This window comes from Mus caroli, chromosome 2 (genome assembly GCF_900094665.2).
Source record: "Mus caroli chromosome 2, CAROLI_EIJ_v1.1, whole genome shotgun sequence".
Classification (NCBI taxonomy): Eukaryota; Metazoa; Chordata; class Mammalia; order Rodentia; family Muridae; genus Mus; species Mus caroli.
In genome coordinates, this window is record NC_034571.1 from 112,531,972 (window position 1) to 112,552,865 (window position 20,894).

At 41.7% G+C, this 20,894-nt stretch overlaps 1 protein-coding gene across 1 annotated transcript in view; it reads left to right on the forward strand.

Moving 5' to 3' along the window:
• The window catches only part of Rtf1 (RTF1 homolog, Paf1/RNA polymerase II complex component), a 58,779-nt gene that overhangs the window by 19,002 nt on the left and 18,883 nt on the right, over positions 1 to 20,894 (forward strand). The window contains exons 3-6 of the mRNA XM_021156334.2: positions 7,762 to 7,909; positions 11,169 to 11,373; positions 16,513 to 16,627; positions 17,265 to 17,376. Of these exons, the coding sequence (XP_021011993.1) occupies positions 7,762 to 7,909; positions 11,169 to 11,373; positions 16,513 to 16,627; positions 17,265 to 17,376 (580 nt within the window). The remainder of the gene's footprint in view (positions 1 to 7,761; positions 7,910 to 11,168; positions 11,374 to 16,512; positions 16,628 to 17,264; positions 17,377 to 20,894) is intronic.

Genomic DNA, 20,894 nt, shown 5'->3' on the forward strand with positions numbered 1-20,894 from the left:
CTCACTATATGGCTGAGGCTGGCCTTAAACTCCTAAGCCTCCTGACTCTACTTCCCAAATTCTGGAGTTAGAGGCTTATTTCACCACCTTACCCTTCATCCTTCCAGACTTCCACAGGATTAGAGCCATAGCGTGTGTTAGAGTAAACTGTCCTGCTAAATCTTTATAGTTAGGGTTCCCTTTGTTCTGGTTACATATATTCTTTACCTTAGCCAAGTACGGTTTCTTTAACTTTGGAGAGGCTGAGGCAGGAGGATCTTGAATTTGAAACTAGCTGGGACTGTATATCAAGATCTTCCACTTAAACAAAACATGCATCCCACTTTACCTCATCTATTTGTGTATGCAGTGAGGAAAAGCTTGGCTGTTGGGTTGTGCCCTGTTTACCACAGAAAGAAATTTGGAGCAGCTTTTACCTCTTAAGATTGTTCTTTTAAGGTTTGTTTTGTTTTGTTTTGTTTTTTAAATTGTATATCTGTGCATATGTGCACTTGAGTGCAAGTGCCTGCGTGGACCAGAGACAGCATTAGATTCTCCTTAAGCTACAGTTACAGATGCTTATGAACTACCTGTTGTTGGGACCAAGATTGAATACCAGCTTTTGTCAAAGCAGCAAAGCTTTGTTAACCACTTAGCCATTTCTTCAACAACCCATAAACTGTTCTTAACCTCTGCTGCAGTCTGTCTCCTCCCTCTAACCCCTGCCCACAGGCTTATTGTAGCTCTGCGTGATTGATAGGGAGTAGCAAGTTCTGTGTTAACTATTCTGAAAGCTCGTCTTTCCACCTAGCCCAGTACAGAGCACTTCAAAGTTAGAGCAAGTGTTTTACTAGTTTGGATAGTTAGGAGGTAACATAGTCTTTTTTTTTTTTTTTTTTTTTCCTTATCATTTTTTATTCAACTCTGGCACTAGAGAACTCAGTGATAGCACCATGATCCAGAATTAGGCTGTAGAAAGTTTAAGTTGGGTGGGGGTTCTTGAGGGATCTATGAAATAAGAAATTTGAGATCGAGGCTATTGTCTTTTTTTCTTTGCCATAATGTGCTTCCACACATCTGTCTGGGAAAACAGTGCTGTTCTCTGTTGTTGTTGTTTGGTTGCAAACCAGCCTTGAAAATCTTTTTGGTTGTTGAAGTGCCCATCCTCAGTGAGATGGAACAAACATGTGCCAGGGGCTTCCTAGAGTTTTTAAAACATGCTCCTTTATTTTTCTCTATTTGTTTATTTGTAATTTTGATGCAGCCATCTTCCTACCTTCACTTCCCAAGTGCTGGGATTATAAGTCTGAGCCACCCTACCTGGATACTTTTGTCATTAGTTAGACATGAATATATGTATAAAGAAATGGTTTAGTCCTCTTAGATTTTATAGTACAGAAAATTGATGAGAACAGTTAATTTTAAAATTTTTATTTATTCTGTATGTGAATGAATGTATTCTATGTGTGGGTACCCTTATCATTATGCACATGTAGAGGTCAGATGACAACTTATAATAAGAGTTCTTTACTTCCTCATGTGGGTTTCAGGAATTAAACTCAAGTCGCCAGGCTTGGTAGCACATGCCTTTACTTGCTGAGCCACAAACCAAGAACAGCTAATTTAAAAGGTCAGTGGGAGCTTGGTATGGGGCCACAACTTGTAATCCAGAACTTGGGAGGTACGGGCAACATGATCAGGAGTGCAGGTCATCTGTGCCTACTTACAAAGTCTAAGGCCAGTCGAGCTGCATGAGACCCTGTCTGGCAGGGGCTTGGTGAGGGAATTAATGAATAGTTTATCATAAGGAGTAAAGCACTCTGATTTTACAGCAAGAGAACTGCTACTTGATTTATATGGAGATGGGAAATAGAGAGAAATGATAACAGTTTTCCATTTAGAGTAAGCTATATGTACTTGGACAGTAAGTATAAGATCCGATAGGTGAGGGAATAAGTGGATATTCTATGTGTAATAATTTTTAAGGGGAAACCCTAAGTTTAGTAAATATATTGATGCATTATTTGGGGTAAAGATTCTTGAGCTACAATAAAAATTAGCAAGGCTTTTTCTGTTTCATATGGACCAAGCCTCAGAAACTGGAAAGAACACTTCAGCAGCTGACGGTCATAACACTTTGACTTCAGTACACGAAAAGAGGAAATGACGGAGAAAAATAGCCTTGGTGGAATTTCTGATTTTCTTTTTCCAACATAAAACAGTATATTGAATTTTGTAGAACAAGGGTTTTGTTTTGTTTTCGAGACAGAGTCTCCCTATGTAGTCCTGACTGTCCTTGAACTTGCCATGTAGACCAGGCTAGCCTCAGATTTACAGAGGTGTGCCTCTGCTTCCTGGATGCTGGGATTAAATGAGTGCACCACCACTCCATGTTGTTTGAGACAGGGCTTATTATATCCCAGGCTGGCTTGAAATTCACTGTATTGCCAAAAGGAACTTGAACTATTTTATAATAATTTTAATTTTTACTTATGTGTATGTATGCATCTGAGTGCAGTACTGGTAGAATGTAGAGACATCAGATCTGAACTGGACTTACTACTCATGTGGGTACTGGAATCAGGTCCTCTGCCAGAACAGTGTGTTATTCAATGGGCCCTCTCTCCAGCCTAAGTTGAACTTCTGATCTTCATGTCTCCGGTTCTGATCTGCTGGAGATCAAAACCTGGGCTTCCTGCATGCTAAGTAAGCACTCTACCCACTGAGCTCCTCCCACAGCTAGGACATGATTTTAATGAGATTGAAACTTTGTTATTCTCTCTCTCTTTAGTCTCATGTTACCCAGAGTAAGCAGTTAAGTCACTATGTCACTGGTATTTTACACATAAAAAGCAGGCACAGGTTAAACGCTTGGCTCTTTTCCAGTTCTTTTGACCCAGTTCCAGCACTGTTTGTTACTAGCCTAGCCGCTATTCTTGAAATGTTTTTCTTTCATATATAAATTTAATTTAGAACCAGCATGGAGACCCACAGTCCCTGTACTGAGAGTTAAGGCAGGAGCTCGTTCCTGGCTGTACAGTGAATCTGAGGCCAGGCTGGGCTGTATGAGACCCTGGCTCAAGGGGGTTGGAGGGGCTAGCTCAAATACTTTCTTCTCTGTATCCCAAGACCTAGGTGTGTAGGTGTTTTTGCCTCTTAGAGATGCTGTCTGAAATCTTGAAGTTTCTTTGCTCTCTTGCCTCTAGAATATTCATAGTACTCAGTATGTCAAGGCTACCCAAGCCTGAACCAACCACTTCCATCTTATGTTTCATCCCATCTCTTTTCTGAGTGTTTGGAAGGAAACTGGCCCCAGGCTGTTTGTAACATCCACATACCCTCTGATTTGTTATTTAACTGTTGCCCATTAAGCTGTTACCTCAATCAAGAGTCAGGCTGTAGCGGGGCATGGTGGCGCACGCCTTTAATCCCAGCACTCGGGAGGCAGAGGCAGGCGGATTTCTGAGTTCGAGGCCAGCCTGGTCTACAAAGTGAGTTCCAGGACAGCCAGGGCTACACAGAGAAACCATGTCTCGAAAAAAAAAAAAAGAGTCAGGCTGTAGTCTGTTTTATTGAATAAGAAACATCTTTCCTCTAGCCTTTATCTTTTGCTTTCTTTGCTGCATATTTATATAATCACTTGTCTGGTGTTGTGTGTGGCTTACATACCAGCAGGATGACAGTATGTATAACACCTGACTGACAGCCCAATCCTCCTTTTCCTTTGGTGGTTTGTGGGTAGCCATTACTGGGTGGACTCAGAGTTGAGATGTGGACCAGGCCTTTGCGCTGACATAAGCTTACATTTACTCTTCAGTTTCTCTGATCCTTGCAATCTTCAGGGTAAAAAGTAAACAAAACACCGAAGTTCAGAATCCACGGCTTCTTAGATACCTCTCATGTGGCTGTTAGTATCTAGAATAAGAAATACAGAGCCCTCCTGTCAAACACACAGTTCATATAAAAATCCCATAATGCTAAGGATCTTAGAGATCACCTGGACTCCTGTAATTCCTCAGATAAGAAAATAGAGGCTTGCACTTTTCACAGGTAGCAACAAAGCTACCCCTTCACTACTGCCTCAGTCCTCAAACAAATCATGAAATTTAGCTCATTCCTTTACTTCATCCTTCCTGGAGGAAACATCAGAACATCAATTCTGACCTGTTTTTCCTCACTCCACTTACTGTTTCACTCTGACAATGAAAGACTTCATTTGTCCTGTGTTGAGAGTCACAGGACAAGGGAATAAAGGTTTTGAAGGGACAGGTGAGCAGTCTCTAGCATACCAACGAATAAGATAATTCTGTATTGTTCTCTTGCCTGTCTTCCCTTATACTTTAATAGAATCTGTATTGTGGGAGAGTAGGTATTGCACAACATTTGATATATGTGCTTAGGCCAAAAACATAGGAATATCTGACTTGTAGATTTTATTGTAAAATACTGCAAATATGATCTACTCTCCAGAGGCAAATAAATAAATAATTAAATAAATAAAAAATCTTGGGATGCTTATTGGAACTCTTTGAGTCTTCCTGAAATTCTCAGAATTTAAGTATTTACCCGTGGGTAGTAGGAATACAAACAGTTCTCTGCACTTAGGTGCTCGGAGCTAAATAGAAGTCTTTGGACTCCACCAAGTGTTTAGTCATCAGGTGGACACCTTCAGCTGGAAATTTGTTTTTTTGTTGTTGTTGTTGTTTTGTTTTTTGTTTGGTTTTTCGAGACAGGGTTTCTCTGTGTAGCCCTGGCTGTCCTGGAACTCAATTTGTAGACCAGGCTGGCCTCGAACTCAGAAATCCACCTGCCTCTGCCTCCCAAGTGCTGGGATTAAAGGTGTGCGCCACCACCACCCGGCTGGAAATTTGTTTTTTAAAAAGAGTTTTCATTAATTTTTTTGTGGGCAGGCAAAAGTCACAGCACACATGTTGGAGGCCAGCACAACTTTCAGGAGTTCGGTCTCTGCTCCCACTATGTAGTCATTAAGCTTGGCAGCAAGTTCCCTGACCCACTGAACATTTCACTGGCTTTAGGTACAGCATTCTAATTCCCCATAGGGTCACTGGTTGCATTGATTGGCTATTTTCCTGTGGTGGTCTGAGTCAGGCTCATGGGGGCCGGTGGGTGTGTGGTGCAGCTTTGTATCTTCTTTTGGAGATTGTTGGGAGAAAATCAACCAATACCCTTTTCACATTTAGGTTTAGCAAAAAGCTCTCTTTTAAATTGGCATTTAAGTTTCTTCTGTTTTTCTTCCATTTTAACCCTTGTCTTTTAACTCCCCATAAAGGAGTGTCTTATGCAACAGTTGCTGGGCTCACACTTAGGCAGAGAGAAAGGGAGTGGAAGGGCAAGGAAGCCAGTGGCTTCACTAGTGTGACTCTCGGTAGTTTTTGCTCTGGTCCGTGCCCACCTCCCCAGGGAATCCAGAGTTTGGCTCTGTTGCACATTAGAAACCCACACCTGCAAAACCAGCCCTAGCCACTCGGGCTCACATGGGACCCTGATAGTACAACCTTTTACTCTAAACCGCCTCACATTTCTGTTGAGGAGTCCACAGTGTCCAGACACTGTTTGGGAAAAGTGGATTGAGGCCATTTTCTTAACAGAATAGATACAGAGTACTGTGTGCATTTTTGTGCTATTTCTTGTAACAAGAATCAATGGAACAATATACATTATTGGTTCTAATATTGTCTGCATAAAAAATTGATGTAGTTTTAGCTCATTTAACAAAAACTGAACATTGTGGACTGTTTTGAATTCCTTTACACTGACTTGAAAATCATATTCCTTAAGGATTTAAAATTAGAAATGCCTAAAACTTCAGGTTTAAGAGAAAATTACAACTTCGTTCTAGATGATGATCTAGGTGTTGAAATGTAAATTTATGTATACCAGGCACTATTCACTCTCATAGTATTTCATAACATGCAGGTGTTTTCTTTTCATTCCTCATTAAATGGAAAAGTAAGTGACAGTTAAAGGGATGTGTCCCAGGTGTAAGTCAGCACTCGGGAGCAGTGCTAGTTTGAGTTCTACCTGGGCTCTGTAGGAAGACTTGGTCTTCAAAAACAGAGCAAGTCATCTTCAACAGTGTCTTTACCAAGATGAAGTAAGAGTGTGGGTCTTAGGGATAGCCTCTGTGGGAAACTAACAGGATGGCTACTTCTCCAGAATTACCAAGACAACAGAAACTACCCATCATAAATGTACTGCACTGGGTTTACCATCGTCCTATTAGAGTAGGAGCAAAGATGCTGTATTTTGCTAAATAGTAGATATAGACATTTTAGGGTTTTTTGTTTGGTTGGTTGGGTGGCTTTTGGTTTTTTGAGACAGGGTTTCTCTGTATAGCCCTGGCTGTCCTGGAACTCACTTTGTAGACTAGGCTGGCCTCAAACTCAGAAATCCACCTGCCTCTGCCTCCCAAGTGCTGGCAGCCACCACTGCCCGGCTGAAATTTTAGTTTACAGATTTGAATCGTCTGTGCTGATGAAAGGGTCATCATAATTTAATACACATTCCTTGTAGAATGGAAATTAAAAAGTAGACTACAATTCATGATTTTTTTTTTCAGCTAAAGTCATTCTAAAACAGCAGGTTAAAATATCAAAAGACTTTTTGGATAGAATTGCAACCATGTGCTGCCTATTATTTTAATGACCAGATTTCAGGTTCCTTAAGTTTAGAACTCCAGGATCTCATATTTATGATTTAATGAAACACTGTTACAGCGTAATCCAGTTTACTTTAAAAAAATATGTATGGGTATTTTGCTTGTATGTATGTGTTCCATGTGCAACACTTGGACTGCAGTGGATTTCCTAAAATTAGACTCAACACATGGCTACCATGTAGATGCTGGAAGCTAAACCTCAATTCTCTGAAAGAGCAGCCAGAACTCTTAACTTTTGAGTCATCTCCTGTCTCCAGTCTTTATGATATTGCAGTCAGTAAAGCTCCTGCATGAAAACAGGAGTCCAGGTCCCTAGCACCCACATAAAAGCCAGAGGTGCATGTCTATAGCTCTACCGCTGGGGGCAATGAAGACGGACGGATCCCAGAGCTCCCTTCCACCAATCTCAGTGAGAGACCCTGTCTCAAACACTGAAGTGGAGAGCAGTTGAGAAACAGACATTTGACATTGTACATGCACAAGCATACAAATACTTTCACATCCACATGTACTGTGCACTACCCACAGCAAAGTAAAGAAAACAGCAGAAAGCAGGAGACACTGGAGCACAGTGTATTTGTGAGTTAGTTCTGTACTAACTAGCAGTGGGACTTGGTGCTTGTCTGTGTGACTGAATTAGGTCCTCTGCAAGAGCAGGGTGGACATAGAACTGTTGAGCTGTCTCTCCAGCAATCTCACAGGCCAAATTTTTTTTAAACAAGATTCAGTATTCAGACTTAACAGTCTAACTTTATTTACTGCTTCTTTGGAGTTGCCAGTGCTATTCATGCCAGAGGGTGGCTCTTGTCCCTTTTCCCTGTGTTTCTTGTTGTTTTCTCCTGCAGGAAGCTTTGTCTTCCTGAGACCCACACGAGCGCTCAGCTGTCCTGAGTACGCTAACCCAGCATGCTAGCCCTCAGCAGTTGGTGCCATCTCTACCACAGAAAATAGAAAAACTTGTTTTCTCTTCCTATGCAGCTCCAGACTAGCTTCAAACCCGGAATCCCCCTGTCTCCCCTTCACAAATACTGGTATTATAAGCGTGTATCACTTCATTAAAGTGCCTAGTCCTATTTCAATTTTCCTTTTTCCCCTCCTTATAGTGGACATTTGGGAGCAATAAAAATAAGAAGAAAGGAAAAACCAGAAAAGTAGAGAAGAAAGGAGCCATGAAGAAGCAAGCCAACAAAGCTGCCTCCTCGGGCAGCTCAGACAGAGACAGCTCAGCTGAGAGCTCTGCCCCTGAGGAAGGTGAGCCCAGCACCCAGCCCAGCAGGAGTCGGGAGAAGGGAAAAGGAAGGGGCCGTGGGTCTTTAATACCAAAGGGTTGGTTAGGCTGCTGAAGTGTGACCATAGATCTCCTATGTTAGGCTCAATTTTGAGTGTTCTCTTTTTTTCTGAGAAATTATTGGTCTGACTGAGAAGGGAAATCTTTGAAACAGATACCAAATCCCATAGAAAATATTCCTCCATGAAGATAATAAATTTTGCTGTTTTTGTCAATACTAGTTTGACAGCTGAATTTGTTCAAGGACTAGAATAGTAACCTGTTTTGATTTTGGTTTTGTTTTTTGTTTTTAATTTTTGGCCCAAAAAATGGCCTAACCTGGTTTTAAGCACTTGTCTATGAATGCAAGTTAAATAAAACAAACGCAGGTATAACTGATGATTTAATACCCATTAGTAATGTGTGCTGGGTTTTGTTTGTTTGTTTGTTTGTTTGTTTTTGTTGTTGCTATTCAGGTCAAACTGGCCCTGTCCTCTCTATGTGGTCCACGTTGGCCTTGAACTGGTGACCTTCTGGTCTCAAACTTCTGAGTCTGAAAAAAGGAAAAAAGAATGCAGAATTATCAAAATCTACTGGATGAGTTTGACTTTGTGAGGAACAAGATAATTTATGTAGTCTAAAAGCATTGCCTAGTACATACTGGCCTTTATACAGAGACACCTGGGGATAACATCTAACCATGCGATCCAGGTCATCAGTGCCCGTAGCCACAGACGGTGTTACATACTTCTGGTGTAACACTAAAGGGAAGGCAGGGAAGAGTGCCTGGGGGCGGGGGGGGGGGTGAATCATACAGCAACAGCAAGACCTAGCATAGGTCCCCAGCCAGGACTGCACAGGGAGGAGGAGGAAGAGGAGCAGGAGCAGGAGGAATGAAGGTGACTTTTTAAAAAGCTGTTGGATTGTAGCTTGGCGGCAGCCTACTTGTCTTATCAAAGCCCTCAGTTTGATCCACAGTACCATGGAGGTAGGGACAACAAAGGACATGAATAACTTTTGTAAAATGGTTGCCAAATACATAGCCTAAATTGTTTCTTGACAGAACAAACCAAGCAGGCCAGATTAGGGGATAACTTGCTATTTAAACTTAAATGAAATAAAATTCATACTTAAAATTTAGATTCACAGTTGCACTACTCATATTCCAGTTGTCTGTCAGCCACCCATGGTTGTAACCATTCAAATGAAGAATTATTAATTTATAAAAAAAAATACAGGCTGAGGTGGGGAGATGGCTCAGAGGTTGAGAGCAGTAGACTCTTACAGAAGTCCTGAGTTAGTTTCCCAGTAAATCACAAGCGCCCGTGACTCCAGCTCCCAGAGATTTGATACCATAGCCTCTGAAGACACTGCATTCGTGCACACATCCTTCTAATTAAAAATAATAAAAATAGAATAAAAAATTTAAAAAACACGGATTTATTCACTAAGATAGGGCATCCACATAGCAACTTTGTAGCTGGTGGGGACTCAACAGACTCCAGAGGTAGGCAAGGTGGACGAGCTTTAATCCCAGCACTTGTGAGGGAGAAGCAGAACAGGCTGGTCTGTGCAGAGTTCAGGACAGCCAAGGCAACAGTAAGATGGGGTTATTAGTTAAGTTTTCCCATTGCTGTAATGACATAGGGAGAAAGGAGGTATTTCGGCTCATAGTTTGGGGTATAGCTCATCATAACATGCAAGGCCTGGTGGCAGGAGCCCAGGCAGTGGGCTGCAGCACATCTGCTTACCAGGAAGCAGAGGGCAGAGAAATGAATGCTGGTGCATAGCTCCTTTTTTTTTTTCATCCAGGCTTTAAACTCAGGAAATAGTGCCACACTCACTCTTAGAGTTGGCTTTCCTACCTTAGTTAAACTAATCAAGATATCTTGTCATCAGCATACCTAGAAGCTTGTCTTCTATGAGACTCTAGATCTAGTCAAGTTGACAGTCTTCACCATCATACAGAATAAGCTTCACATTGTGTTTTCATTTCCACCTCACAGGATTCTGTGAAACAATATAGTAGGCTTCAATTGTTCAAAATTGTAATGGCGTTGACAGACTGTGGCTAATCCAGACTTGGTGGCACACCCCTGTAGTCCCAGCTGCTCACGAGGGAGGCTAAGGCAGCGTGGTCATTTGGACCCAGAATTTGGGGCCAACTTGGAAAATGCAGTGAGCCTTCAACTCAAAACAAAGTTAACTGGGCTTCCTAGATGGCTCAAGATGCTTGACACCAAGATAACTTGAGTTTGATCCCTGGAGCCTCAAAAGTTAGGAAAACACTGACTGACCACCACACATGAGCCCTGACACAAGCATATTCTTGCCCCACCCCCACCCCCCACCCCCGCTCTCTCTCACTCTTTCTCTCTATCCTCCCCCAACAAACACACACATAAGCAAATGTAATTTTAAAAATTAGGTAATTAAAAATTAAGAAGTATAACTGGTGGTGGTTGGCACACCTTTAATTCCAGCACTCAGGAGGTAGGGTCAGATGGATCTGTGAGTTCGAGGCTAGCCTGGTCTACAGAGTTCCAGGACAGCTAGGACTACAAAGAGAAACCCTTTCTCAATTTGACTTTCATACTCTGTTTACTTAGGTCATTTGTTAATACTGCCTATATAACTTCACTTATCTCTCCAGTACCCTTTAATGAGGGTTAGCCTTTATATTTCTTAGTTTTTTGGTTTTGCTCTGGTTTTGGTTTTTTGAAACAGGGTTACTCTGTAACCCTGACTATCCTCAAACTAGCTCTGTGGATCAGGCTGGCCTCGAACTCACATGGATCTGCCTGCCTCTGCCTCCCAAGTCCTGGGGTGCACCACCACCACTCAGCAAAACTTGACATCTACCTGTCTGTCTGTCTGTCAATCTGTCTATCTATAGGTTGTTTTTTTAGGTCTATAATTTTTTTTCCCAGAGTAACCAAGTTGAGTTGAAAGATGTGTGTGGCAGGTAACACATACCTGTAAACCCAGAACTCAGGAGGCAGAGGCAGGAAGAACATGAGTTTGAAGATGTCTTGTGCTACATAGCAAAAATCTGTCTCAAAAAAGAAAAGAATTATGGTCATTTTTCCAGCCTAAATTTCCCTAAGTGTTTGCTTTTACCAAAGACAGATCAAGGAGACATCCCAAGTGGGTGGAAATGGCTTTGTGCCTTTCCTGTGGGAGAGCCAAGGGGTGGCACGTGTCACAGGGCATGGTGTGATCTTTTGTTGGTTTTCGTTGCAGGTGAAGTGTCAGATTCTGACAGCAACAGCTCCTCTTCCAGTTCAGATTCAGACTCCTCGTCAGAAGATGAAGAGTTCCATGATGGCTATGGAGAGGATCTTATGGGAGATGAGGAAGATAGGGCCCGACTGGAGCAGATGACGGAGAAGGAGAGGGAGCAGGAGCTCTTCAACCGCATAGAGAAGAGAGAGGTGTTGAAAAGAAGGTAAGCGATCTGTACACGTAGTTTGTTTCTCACAGTTTAATATCTTCTCCAGCTTCACAGTGGTATAAGGCTTTACCCATATAATTATTTTTTTCATTTATTACAGTTTTTGATAAATTACATGAGATGCCAAACACTTCATTTCACAGGATGTCTTGTCCCACTGGCCACCAAGTAAATGCACAGACACTTTGTATTAATTATGAGAGCTTGGCCTGAGCTTGGCAGACCCTCAGCTAGCTCATCTAAGTAAACCCGACCCTCTAGCTCTGTCACACCATGTGGCTTGTTAGTTACCTTTTCCGCAGTCCCTGTACCTGTTCCTCCTTCCTCTGTGTCTGCCTGGCAAATCTCCCACCTCTCTCTCTCTTTCCCAGAGTTCCTATCTCTGCCTGGAAGTTTGGCCTATCCTCTCCTGCTTTGCTATAGGCCGTTCAGCTCTTTATTAAACCAATCAGAAGGTGATGGAGAACATGTTTACAAAACACCGAGACAGGTGATGCTTCATAAAAAGATAATCTTTCCGCAGTGCACAAGAAATTATCCCAACAATGCTTTGTGAAAATGGTTTTACCAAACTACAACAATTAAGATTTGAGCATGTGAGGCTAGAGAGATGGTTTAGTGGCTAAGAGCACTGACTGCTCTTCCAGAGGTCCTGAGTTTAGTTCCCAGCAGCCACATGGTGGCTCATAACCATCTATAATGGGATTCAATGCCTTATTCTGGTGTGTCTGAAGATAGCAACAATGTACTCACATACATTCAGTAAATAAATACATCTTTTTAAAAAAAAAAAAAAAATGAGCCGGGTGTGGTGGCGCACGCCTTTAATCCCAGCACTCGGGAGGCAGAAGCAGGTGGATTTCTGAGTTCGAGGCCAGCCTGGTCTACAAAGTGAGTTCCAGGACAGCCAAGGCTACACAGAGAAACCCTGTCTCGAAAAACCAAAAAAATAAAAAATGAAAAACAAGTGAGCCTGCTTGAGTCAGGCTAGGCTATTTGGTAGGTTGGGTCAGTGTTTTGGCTCCCACTGCGTTGACATGCAGCTCTTTCATAAGCTGAAGGAAGTCTGTTCATAGGAATGGACATTTGGAAAAGTGATTGTTAGTGTAATATAAACTAAATAGCTTAGGGTCATATTTATGCCTTCTGTACTAATGTGCATTATTCAGTAGTAGGCTTTTTGTTGGTTTGTGGTTCTGGTGATAGATCTCAGGACCTCAAGATTTCCACTACTGAGTGGTGCCTTCCTTTTTGATTTTTAAGACAAGTTTTCCTGTGTAGTAGCATATACCATTAGTTCTAACACTTGGGAAGCAAAGGCAGGTGGATCTTTGAGTTTCGAGGTTAGCCTGGTCTATATAGTGAGTTCCAGGACAGCCAGAGCTACTTACTAAAAAACAAACAAATATACAAAAGGTAAATAAAATGTAATTAATTTTTACTTATTTACTTTTGTTTTATCGAGACAGGGTTTCTTTGTGTAGCTCTGGCTATCCTGGAACTTAATTTGTACACCAGGCTGGTCTCTGCCTCTCGAGTACTGGGATTAAAGGCATGTACCACCATCACCTAGTGTAATTAATTTAAGTAAAAAATAAAGTAAGTATACTATTTCACTTCAACCAGACAAAAATTATTGAGAAAGTCATAATCTTGTCTTGACTTTTATATTGTGTATGTGCTTGTTTTGTGTACGATATATGTAGGTACTCATAACTATATGTGCACACAAAAGTTATAATAGGGTGTCTGTCAGGTGTCTTTGTATTCTACCTGTTCATCTGAGGCAGGATCTTGGCTAAGCTAGAGACCAGCAAGCCCCAGTGATAGTCCTATTTCCACCCCACTCCCTATGGAGCTGAGATTACAGGAATGTGTAGACTGCCTGGCTTGTTCTGTGGATGCTGGGATATGAACTCTGTACTTCATGGTTGTGTACCATCTTAATGGCTGAGCCATCTCTCCAACCCTTGAATTTAGAATGTCATTTTACTAATTAAGGAAAGTAATGTGGGCCAACTTTGGTGGCTCATGCCTCTGTTCCCAGCACTCAGGAAGCCAGACTGAAACTGTCTTCAATAAAACAAAAGGTTGAAATGTTGGTCTGGGATGTGGCTCAGTGTAAATTACTTGCATGATTTACCAAGTCCCCAGGGTCAGTCATCAGCTCTGCTGTAAACACTCAAGTGTTTAATCAGAATCTGTTTCAGGCTCCCGAGGGTTTGCCATATTTATTTTAAATGACAAAAGTTCTTTCTCTTCTCTCAAAAAGGTCAAAGTAAAATTGTCTTTTGTCTTGGGTAACAGAGTTCCCAGAACTAGCTTCCTTTCCTGTCTACCTGTTATCTTAGAAGAAAATTGAAGCACGTTACCTGTTAATTCTGTTGCCTCAGGAGCCTGTTTGTCCCTTCTGAAGACCATATTAAGTTATGATAAGTTATCCTAGACAAGAATGTTTGGCTTTCTCTGCAGAAAGTGGTAGGTATTCATTTTGAGTGTGAATGCCTACAAGGTAACTTTTATTGCAAGAAACAGGACTTGGAATACTGCCTTGGAGTTGTGGGTGAGGAAAGGTGACTCCTAAAGTTTAGGTTTCTGAACTGTGGAGACCATAAGAAAGGCCAGGATCGGGCTGGAAAGATGGCTCAGCAGTTAAGAGCACTGACTTCTCTTCCAGAGGTACTGAGTTCAATTCTCAGCAGCCACATGGTAGCTCATAACTATCTGTAATGGGATCTGATGCCCTCTTCTGGTGTCTGGTGTATCTGAAGAGAGCAATGATATATTGATATATATAAAATAAATCTTAAAAAAAAAAAGGCCAGAATCACAAATTTTTAGAGTAGTTTGTCCTAAATTTTATATTTGAGGTTTTTTCCATTTTATTTTATTGTTTTATTTTTGAGACAGTGCTTACCATCTAACTTGAATGGTCTGGAACAATGTAGACCAGGCTGACTTCAAACTCCCAGAGATGCTCTTGCCTCTTTCCTCAGTTTTGTGACTAAAAGTTGGTATCACCTCACACAGTGAGTTTAATCTTTGTATGGTAATCGAGGAACTGGGGATCAAACTGAGGCAGATGTTCTCAAGCTCGGAAAGTATGCCGTAACTGAGCCTCTGTTGTTTCCCCTTTAAGAAGCAGGTGATATTTAGTGACATTTTTAGCAGCTAAAAGAACGTGGAAGGTGGTGACAAAGCTCCCGAGCGCCATGATGTTCTGTAGCTCTGGAGCAGTACATGATAGCCACTCAGAAAACTCCCTTCACCTTTTGTTGCTGTTTTGGAAAGTTTTGGGTTTGGGGGTTTCTTTTTTGTTTGTTTAGTTGGTTTTAGTTTTTTGCTGTTTTTATTTTTAGTTTTTCAAGACAGGGTTTCTCTGCATAGCTGTGGCTGTCCTGAAACTATTCTTTGTAGACCAATCTGGCCTTGAACTCTCAGAGATCCCTTGCTTCTGCCTCCTGATTACTGGGATTAAAGGCCCACACTACAACTGTCCACTTCTTTCTTTTATTATTATTATTACCATTTTTAAATGTTGTTGTTGTTGTTTTGGTTTTTTTGAGACAGGGTTTCTCTGTATAACTCTGGCTATCCTGGAACTCACTCTGTAGACCAGGCTGGCCTCAAACTCAGAAATCTGCCTGCCTCTGCCTCCCAAGTGCTGGGATTAAAGGCGTGCGCCACCACGCCGGGCTTAAAATGTTTTTCTGCCTGGGTGTATTACCTACATGTATGTCTGTACCATGTAAGTGCCTGGTGCCTGCAGAGGTTAGAAGAGGATATCAGATCACCCAGATCTGGACTTATAAATGGCTGTGAGCTACTGTGTTGAGTTCTGGCAATCCAACCCAGGCCTGTGCACCTATGCATGGAGGAGCCATTTCTCCAATCCCTAGAGACAGAATCTTGCTGGTACTCCTGAGCTCAAATAGTCCTTCACCTTAGTGCCGACCCCCAAGTAGGACACAGGTATATACACAATGTGCTTAACTTCACTTAGCTGTTTTTTTTTTTTAATTAGTCCATGTAGCATATATTGGCACTTCATTCCCTGTTAGAACTGAGTAGCATTCCATTATACATATATGCTGTAGTTTGTTTGTGAATTTGCCATTAAAGTTGTCCTGGCCTCTTTTTCTAGCATGCATAATGCACCGTGTCTTAGTTGGGAATTCCTTTGGACCAAGGCAGCTCTTATAAAAGCAAAAATTTAGTTGGAGCTTGCTTATAATTTCAGAGGTTCAGTCTATGATCATCAAGATGGGAAGCATGGCAGCATTCAGACTTGGTGCCAGAGAAGGAGCTGAGAGTTGTACATCTTGATCTTAAGCCAGCCACACTGGGTGGAGCCTGAGCATAGAGGCCTCAAAGCCCACCCCCTAGGTGACACACTTTCTCTAACAAAGCTACACTTCCTCCAATAGGACCACACCTCCTAATAGTGCCACTTCCTATAGAACAACCATATGCAAACCACTACATAGCAGAAATGAGTACCTGTTTTCAGTTAATTTGGGCATATTCTGCTGCGTTTTCATTTGAGACATGTTTATTTTCTTTATTGAGATAGAGTCTCATGTATCCCAAACTAAACTCATATACCTGAGGATGACCTTGAACTCCAGTTTTGAATGTTTTTTTTTCTCATGTCCATTCCAATAATGCTTTTGAAGTGGTTGGGTTTTTGGGGGGGTTGGGTAGGGGCGTACTCTATTTTGTTTTTACTTTTTAGTTGAGTTCATTTGTATAAGTATTTTGCTTATCTGTTGTGTACCACCTGCATGTTTGGTACTCACAGAAGCCAGAAGAGGGGATCATGTTCTGGAGCTACAGACGATTGTGAGCTGCCATGTGGGTGCTGGGAATCAAACCTGGGTCCTCTGGATGAGCAGGCAGTGCTCTAAATCACTAAGCATCTCTCTCTGCCCCACAGACAACAATTTTAACATGCTTATTGGGCATTGGAGTTTCTTTCAGGAAGCAAAAAAATTATTTTTGTGTGTGTCTAAGACTTGTATTCCAAAATGTTTAACTCCCTTACTTGTTACTTCTTGTCTTCTAGCCAGTAGAAACCAGTCTTTACATATATTTTATTGCTTTTTAAAAACCAAACAAATCTCTTTTAACCAGATTTGAAATTAAGAAAAAACTAAAAACAGCCAAAAAGAAAGAGAAGAAAGAAAAAAAGAAAAAGCAGGAAGAAGAACAAGAAAAGAAGAAGCTGACGCAGATTCAGGAATCTCAGGTAGGAGGCCTTCCCCAGAGCACAGCTGCTGGTGTGGAGCACGGGGGACCTGAGGCAGGCGCTAACAGCCCAGCAGGCTAGACAGTGCAGATGCAGGAGACACTCTGCACCATCAGCTACACTGATGAGCTCCTAAGGACTGCTTGACTCGAGTCTGGCTAACTAGAGTGTGAGTACCCTTGAAGGGTATGTTGGTAAACTTCCTCTCCCAGGTAACCAGCTTGATTATGTCTGCTCAGAAGTATATCCCCCTAGACTTGGTATAAATAGAGTTTTAAAAATTTATAAAATTAGTCATCTCTATATCTGAAGATATCAGCAGATATTAGATCATAATATGGAGTGCTCTTCCAGGAAGAATTCACTCTGATAATTAATCTATTTTTTTCTATTGGGTCAAGGTCTTACTGTATAGACTTCTGTCTTCACTGTCTTGGAACTCAATACTTAGGCCAGATTGGACTCAAACTCAAAGAGACTCACCTGCCCTCCCTTACAAGTGCTGGAACTAAAGATGTGAGCTTAGCTAAGTTTTAAAATTTGTACAGTCTAATTCACAAGGACCAAAAGTATTGATTGATGGTATAGAGAATCTTACCAGGGCGGAGTAAAAAGGATGCCCTACATACCTCCCTAGGTTACTTCCCACAATAAAGAACGACGTTCCAAGCGGGATGAGAAACTAGATAAGAAATCTCAAGCCATGGAGGAGCTAAAAGCAGAGCGAGAAAAACGGAAGAACAGAACAGGTAAGTGGGGAAATGAATGATGTTGGCTTATTTTTCCTTTTGTTAGCTCTGTATTTTATAGAAACTTACAGACATGATGGCATGGTCTCAGGAGCATCTTTGATCCCATTGTCCATGTTACTACTTACTCCATGTTCTTTCTTATTAATCTGTAGTCCTTTTTCTATCATATTGTCTAAAGTGAATATTAACAATGCTGTGTTTTAAGTATAATAATTCAACATTTCTTATAGACAAGAGCCCCAGTGTTATTTCTTTTTGTGGGTTCTGTAGATAAAAGCCAGGACTTTGTACATGTTTTTTTTGTTTGTTTGATTTTTTCTTTTCTTTTGTATTTGGTTTTGGTTTTGGTTTTTCGAGACAGGGTTTCTCTGTATCGCCCTGACTTGTCCTGGAACTCACTCTGTAGACCAGGCTGGCCTCAAACTCAGAAATCCGCCTGCCTCCCCCCCATCCCCCCAAGTGCTGGGATTAAAGGCGTGCGTCACCATTGCCTGGTGAATTTGTGCATGTTAGTCAAGCACTCTCCACTAAACTACATTCCTAACTCCAGGACTCAGTTGGGGGTGTTGTTTGTTTTATCTGAAAACAGTGTCTCATAGTCCATGCTGGCTCTGACCTCACCATAGTGAGTTCATTACTCACTGTGCCATCAGATCCCCTAAAAGTGGAGATGTAGACAGTCACAAGCAACTCTGTGTCTAAATCCAAGCCCTGTGTCTTAGCTGCTGAGCCGGCTCTCTAGCGCAGGACTGGAGAGATGCTTCCATGGTTAAGAGTGCGTCCTGTAAAACAATGAGCAACTATAGTTTGCATCCCAACATCCATATAAGAAACTGGACATTTTACAAATGCCCAAAAACTCCAGTTCTGAGGACTCTAAAGCCTTCTTGGCCCCTGCACACAAGCAGGAGCATCTACCCACCCACATACATGTGCATACATGCACATAGACACACTCACACATAAATAAATGTTTTTTAAAAAGCATTGAATCCCTCATGATCCAATATATCCTCATTGTTTGGCTCCGACTTCATCAGAGGTCCATGAACCTTGTAAGAAGGGTTTGATATTAATATCCCATTCAAGACTGGATATTCTGCAGTCTTACTCTCTCTACATGGACCAGTTGTGGGAATTTATTCTTAATATATATGAGAATCATTCATGTCTTCTTATAATCTGATATAGCTGTTACCTTTCCTAGTCAATTCATCAAGTGGTTATGGCCCCTTGACAAGACCCCAACACTCCTTTCTCAAATCCTTCCCTCCTTTCCCTTGTTGCTAAGATTTCTTCCCAGGAGGATCGTAAGCAAAAAAAAAGCAACAGCCTCTTCCTCCTCCTCTTCCTCCTCCTCCTCCTTCTCCTGAGGTTCCAAGGAGGCATCATGATCCCACCAAACTTTACTCTGGAGAATCAATGAGTTTATTGGGTTTCCTTACAGACATGGTTATATTAGTCAGGATTCTCTAGGGGTAAAAGAGCTTATAGTCTGACTGTATGGCTATAGGAAGGGCATTTATTAGAGTAACTCACCGTCTGTGGTGCAGCTTATCCAACAATGAATGCCTGTGTACAGAAAAGGTCCAAGAGTCCAGTAATTATTCCATCTACAAGACTGGATGTCTTAGCTGTTCTTCAGAATATGCTAGAATCCTAAAGAAGTAGACTCTAATGCCAGTGAAGGAATAGAATTAAAGATGGCAGAAAGCAGGCAAAAAGAGAGCTTCTTTCTTTCATCACATTTATATAGACTTCCTTCAGAAGGTACACCCCAGATTACAGGTGGATCTTCTCACCTCAAAAATCCACATTAGAAATGGATTATCCCACTTCAAATGATACAATTAAGCAAGAAAGCTCTCACAGGTATATCCTGCCATTTTTCTGTTTTAGTTAATTCCAAACATAGTCAAGTTCACAAACAAGAATAATCATCCCAGTGGGCAAGGTGTGACTTGCAGAGATGTGAGTGTTCTTTCCCTGAAAGGCCATGAGTTGAGGGCTTCCCTGAATAGATGAAGCAGCCCTACTCTTCTGGTGCCCAATCCATATTCTAGCCCCTCCCTGAAGCCTTGCACAATTAAGGCAAAAGTTGCATACAACAGGTGGTGTAGAGCTGCTGGATAATCTGGTGAGGGTCTTGTGACCCTCTCTGCTCCTCCATAAGGGGGTGTACAGTCAGCAAGCCCATATGGGGTGCAGCTGAACTCCCCAAAATGAGTTTTGCATGGCTCTCAGGATAATCATCATACACAATACTCCTTTCTTTCTCCCCCTGCCCAAGTCGGGATTGAACTAGGGACCTCATACATCTTAGGCAATCAAGTGTTCTATCGTTGACCAGAGCCTAGACTTTGGATTTTTTAGGAGTGGTAGAATGCTGGAAATGGAACCTAGGGTCTCAGACATGCCAACTGTGGACTCTGATGCCAACCACATTCTTAGAGTACTCCCCACCCCTACAGTCTATGTAGCTTTCTTACTTTTGAGATTTGGAATTATTCATTTCTCTTAGCAGCCATTTCTGCTGAGAAAGTAAAGACTCATTCTACACAGAAGACTATTCATTCAACTGATTATTCTACCTGTCTTTGCGCCTTCTCAGTATACAGAGCTAGGATTTTGGTTCTGGTTTTGTTTTTTGTTTTGTTTGTTGTAAGGATAACATCAATAAGCTAGCTAGGCTTAGGGCTGGGGAGATGTCCTAGCAGTTAAGAATACTGGCTTCTATTCCAGAGATGCTGATTTCAATCCCAATACCCACATGACTGTATGCAGCCATTGTGTCTCCAGTTCCAGGGAATCTAATGTGCTCTTCTGGCCCTGCATGCACATAGTTCATAGATGTACATATAAGCTAAACATATAAAATAAAATAAAATATATTTTTTTAAAAAAATTAAAGAAACTAGTCATGGTGGCAATATACCTTTCTTTTCAACCACTTGAGAAGCTGAGCTAAGATAATGGCTTGATGTTCTACAGAGTGAGTTCCAGGACAGCCAGGGCTACACAGAGAAACTCTGTCTGGGAAAAAACAACAACAACAAAAAACAAAACAAAACAAAAAGATAATGGCTTGAGCCTGGGTGTTTGAAGCTACTTTGATTAACATAGCAAGATCTGAGCGGGGAGGAAATACCTTTAGTGCTCATTCATTTTTCTTTTTGGAGACAGTGTCTCCCAGGCTGGCCTCAAGATTGCTAAGTAGCTAAGAATGAAAGAATGACCTTAAACTTGAACACTCCCTCTTTCTACCTCCCGAGTACTAGGATTACAGGCATTCCCACCACAGCTGCTTTATATGACGCTAAGAATTGAGCCCAGGGCCGTATCTGTTCCAGGCAGGCACCATAATGTAGGCCTAGCTTCATCTTTATTTTTTGTAACAATGCTATTGAAATAAAACTTATAGGCCGGGCGGTGGTGGCGCACGCCTTTAATCCCAGCACTTGGGAGGCAGAGGCAGGTGGATTTCTGAGTTCGAGGCCAGCCTGGTCTACAAAGTG